The sequence below is a fragment of the Nansenia antarctica genome (assembly GCF_963989245.1).
Source record: "Nansenia antarctica genome assembly, chromosome: 15".
NCBI lineage: Eukaryota > Metazoa > Chordata > Actinopteri > Argentiniformes > Microstomatidae > Nansenia > Nansenia antarctica.
The window spans coordinates 3,629,072-3,634,071 of NC_137685.1; the positions used below are offsets into that span (position 1 = coordinate 3,629,072).

At 48.0% G+C, this 5,000-nt stretch overlaps 1 protein-coding gene across 1 annotated transcript in view; it reads right to left on the reverse strand.

Moving 5' to 3' along the window:
• The window catches only part of magi1b (membrane associated guanylate kinase, WW and PDZ domain containing 1b), a gene marked incomplete at both ends in the record, with an annotated part of 154,426 nt that overhangs the window by 30,548 nt on the left and 118,878 nt on the right, over positions 1-5,000 (reverse strand). The window contains 2 exon segments of the mRNA XM_080545948.1: positions 2,579-3,214; positions 3,730-3,915. Of these exon segments, the coding sequence (XP_080402074.1) occupies positions 2,579-3,214; positions 3,730-3,915 (822 nt within the window).

Consider the following 5,000-nt stretch of genomic DNA (forward strand, 5'->3'; position numbering starts at 1 on the left):
AGGAGTTGTGATACATGTGATACAAAACATACATGACACATGTATGACCATCTGCTAACAGCCAGTGTGTGTGTGTGTGTGTGTATATGTGTGTGTGTGTGTGTGTGTGTGGGTGTGTGTGTGTGTGTGTGTGTGTGTGTGCGCGTGCGTGCGTATGCGTAGGAGGAGTTGTGATACATGTGATACAAAACATATATGACACATGTATGACCATCTGCTAACAGCCAGGGTGCGTGTGTGTGTGTGTGTGTGTGTGTGCGTGCGTATGCGTAGGAGGAGTTGTGATACATGTGATACAAAACATACATGACACATGTATGACCATCTGCTAACAGCCTGTGTGTGTGTGTGTGTGTGTATGTGTGTGTGTGTATGGGGGTGGTCTGTTCAGTGTCAGGATCAGAACATAATGACCATCTGCACACATCACCCTTCCATAGGCGCTAGTCTGATATGTATACACAAAACGTATGAAGAGGAAATTAATGTTGTTGGGTAGTCGTGTGGTTCCAAGCCATAGTATCTTGGATACCCCCAAGCTTTCATGTTACATAGCCTTTTCGCACTCCAAAGTAATGGCACTCATAGGTCATGTTCTCACATGAAAGTCAGAATCAGGAGCCGGAGCAAGTGGATGAGTTTGCAACATTGTTGCATAAATTATTTCTCTGATTTGCGTTCTCACAGCCCTTCATGTAAACGAAGTAACATACGCAATCGAAGCAACAGACGTGGTAGTTGATTGGTCAGAAACATTTAGAATCGCCCGTTCGTCCCGCTCTTATCCAGATCAACACACGTGCGCTGTTGTTTTCCTACGGACAGCCTCGATGCGTCATTTCTAACCGGAGCGAAACTACCCTTTTCAAGCGGAGCATCCGTCGGTTCTTTGCTCCGGGAGCGACTTCGAATGCTCGTTCTCACAGCTCCAAACGACGCAGAGCAAAGCGAATTTTATCCTAAACTCCGATTCCAAGTGAAGCAAATGTTCTAGTGAGAACACACCCTAAAACATAATAATAACACAATCGATGGAAACATGCGGGTCTCCTGAGACATTCACCAACAACAAAGGAACACTCCCTGGTCCAGTCAGTCCCTAACCCGCTCTGCCCTGTCCAGCTCACAGACACCCTCGCTAAACTCACGGCATTTGTTTTAATTGGCGATCCATAAAAACTCAAGTATTCTAGCTGTAGCGGTTTATGTGCTTGTGTATCCTTCCCCCCGCAGAGTAATGGAGGTCATTAATAAAACAGGAAGTCCCGGTTTTTGCGAGAGCGCCCAGTCGATTTCCTGCTTGTGTTCTAAGCACTTAGCATTACAGGGACAGATAACAGGGGCCTTTCAAATGTCCCTCAAATTGATAACACCAGCTAGCTAGCTCTGTCTGACCTCTCTGCTGACGACAGCAGTCCAATTACACACTCGCACACACAAGGACAAGCAGGCACATAGAACGGATGTTAACGTGCAGGTGTGCACGCACACGCACACACACACACGCACACGCACACGCTCACACACACACACACACTCTCTCTCTGTATGTATCTCACACACTGACTATAAATGTGTTATTAAATTCTCGCCTGAAAACATATTAAAACTTCATACAATGACATCTTAACACTTGTAGAGCCACAAGCTTTTAGCCAATGGAGGTTTAAAATGGAGTGTTTAAATTGCCCGCTGCGAAATATAATATAAATGTGTGTATATATATATATATATATATATATATATATATACACACACTGTATATATACTGCCATCTGAACAGTAGGGCTGTTACGATTCGTCGACGTCGTCGACGTAATCGACTACGTCAATACGTCGACTTGCGTAATGTGCGTCGTAAATGTAAAAAATAAGTTTTTTTTTTTTTTTTTTTTTAAAAGCTACAAAATAAGCAAAAAAAAAAAAGCAAAAATGAAATGGCCCATCACAGCAGTACGTCTGCAATGAACAGCCACACATTCCCTCTATGTCCTTCCCTCCCATACAGACCAGACCCAGAGACTGTGGCGTGTCAGAGAAACCTGACAGACAGTAACACACCAGGGTCCTCAAGAGAAACAAAGTCACAGAAGTCCATATTCATGAGACTCTCTGACCTGGAACAGAATCTACACCTGAGTCTCTCTCTCTCTCTCTCTCTCTCTCTCTCTCTCTCTCTCTCTCTCTCTCTCTCTCTCTCTCTCTCCTCTTCTGTTTTGTTGCGTTTCTCTGCTACTTGTCTCCTCTCCTCCCCTTCCATTTAATCTCTCATGCTTTTAAATCGATCTCTAACCCTAGCCCATCTCCCTCTATAACATCCCCTCCCATTGTTGCACTCTCACATTATATGTCCCTCCTTTTTCTCACTCACTTTCACTACTCTTTCATTCTCTCCTTCCCTTTCTCTCTCCATCCCTCACAATCCCTCCAACCTTCCTCTCACCTTCCATCCCACCATCCCTCTCGCTCGACACAAAACGCATACACAATCCGCCCATACCTAAACCTATCCACCCCTAAACATAAACTCCTCTGTAACTCTGTAAATACATAGGACGATGTTTGAGCGGAACCTCACCTCTCTGCACCAGCATGGTGACCTCGCTGCCTTTGGGACACTTGCTGAGCAGGTCCACCACCTGGTTGTGACTCATGCTCTGGACGTTCCTCTTGTTCACCTCCACGATGATGTCGCCTTCCTTCAGCCCCCGGCAGCGCGGGTAGTCCACGATCTGCTTGACCCGCTGGCCCCCGCCCGAAGGACTGTCCGCTATGGTGAACCCGAACCCCTTGTCGCCCTTCTCCATGTGCACGGTGATGAGCTCCGGCTGCGTGGCGATGGACGACGCTAGCGTCACCACGTCGTTGGGGTAGCCGCCGTTGGACGAGTCGCCCCCCGAGGGGCTGTGGGAGCGGGGCTCGCCGCGCATCCCGTTGACGCCGGGGCCACCGCCGCCGGATTGGCTGCCGTGGCTGGAGGGCGAGTCGTAGTTGTCCTGGCCTCCGCCGTTAACGATGATGGGCTCTTTGTCGCTGATGGCCACCGAGGTGACCAGGCTGGTGTTGGGGTCGTCGGGGTCGAAGGGTAAGGGGTAGCCGCGGCACAGCTCCAGGTTGACCATGGAGCCGATCTGGATGGACTGGAAGATCTTCACCACCTGGGCGTGGGTGTAGCCGAGCACGCACGTGTCGTTGACGCTGACGATGACATCGCCTAGGGGGGAGGCATGTGGCAAGAGGGGTAAGAGAGGGAGAGGGAGAGGGAGAGAGAGAGGGAAAGACAGTGAGAGAGAGAGAGTGAGAGAGACAGTGAGAGAGAGAGAGAGAGAGACAGTGAGAGAGAGAGAGAGAGAGAGAGGCAGTGAGAGAGAGAGAGAGTGAGAGAGAGAGACAGTGAGAGAGAGAGAGAGAGAGAGAGAGACAGTGAGAGAGAGAGGCAGTGAGAGAGAGAGAGAGTGAGAGAGAGAGAGACAGTGAGAGAGAGAGAGAGAGAGACAGTGAGAGAGAGAGAGAGGCAGTGAGAGAGAGAGAGAGAGTGAGAGAGAGAGAGAGAGAGACAGTGAGAGAGAGAGAGAGAGAGAGAGACAGTGAGAGAGAGAGAGAGAGTGAGAAACACGTCAAATCACACAGAGAAAAAACAAACATTTGGGAATCAAAACAACAAAATTTCACCGTCCTCTACTTTCATAACGTTGACCTAAAAAAAATGGCAACAAAATGGCCGCTCACCGGTCTCCATCTTGCCGTCCAGGGCGGCGGGCCCGTCCAGGACGAGACTCTTGATCTGCAGGAACTCGTCGGGCTCGTCGCCCCCGACGACGGTGAAGCCGAACCCCCGGCGGCTCTTCTTCAGTTTGGTGTTGATGAAGGTTCCCTGGAGCTCCGCGGGATTCCGCGTGAAGAAGGGTTTCCCTCCTGCGGGAGAACGTTCAGTATCGTGACGTTAGAATTCTAGAAGGTTCTAGAATCTCCATTTTTGGTCAGAATTTTGTTTTTTTACATAATCTGATCCATTAGGTGTTTATTAATGCCTGTGTGATGTTGTTTCTAAAATGTTGGACATTTTTAAGTTAGTAATTCATAAAATACAAAGGTTCCATCTCACAGAACATAATGGAATGTAAAAACTTTGACGCTCAATATCTCTGAACTGCCCTAAACGGAGATAGAACCTTATCATTCTAACGTCATGACATGTTAAATGGGATTCCAACCGGGGGTCACCAGCCTGTGTTTGGAAATGGGGGTGTTATATATTATATCCTATGAGGAACCCTTGCAGAGAGACACCTCAGCAGCCCTGAGCATCCACTCTAACAACTCCTACTCTTCCTCTCTACTGTGGTAACAAGGGGTTGTCAGACACAAAACTCTTATATCAGAGAAGCATGAGATATGGAGCAAGAGAGAGAGAAGGGGGGGGGGGGGGGGGTAGGGAGGAGAGGGAGAGAGAGGGAGAGAGAGAGACAGTGAGAGAGAGAGAGAGAGAGAGGGAGAGAGAGAGAGAGAGAGAGAGGGGGAGAGAGAGAGAGAGGAGAGGGAGAGAGAGAGAGAGCAGGAGTAAGAGAGATGGTGTCAGTAAATAAGCAAGAGTTTATAATCTCAACCTATACGTCTCTCTCTCTCAATGTGTCTAGCCCCAAAAGAGAGAGGCTCAACGACCATAGGAAAAGGACAGTCTATCGAGATGTAGTGAGATATTCACAGAGTTTAGAATAAACATATGCGTGAGATATTGGCGTGGTAAGAGTGAGAATGACAGAGAAACAGTTTCAGCAGATCTATGAGGGGTGTAAAAAGGCAGACATTAAAAAGGAGAGAGAATGAGAGAGTGCTAGAGAGCCGAAAATGAATGTCTGAAAGCACAAGAGTCTATGCAGTATGTACTGGAGGAGGACTTTTGTTTTCCTTGAGGGAGAAGTGAATGTCAGAAGACAGAAGCAGAGTCATAGAAGCAGAGCCCGTGTGAGAAGAGAGAAATATTGAATAGCAAGATTTGT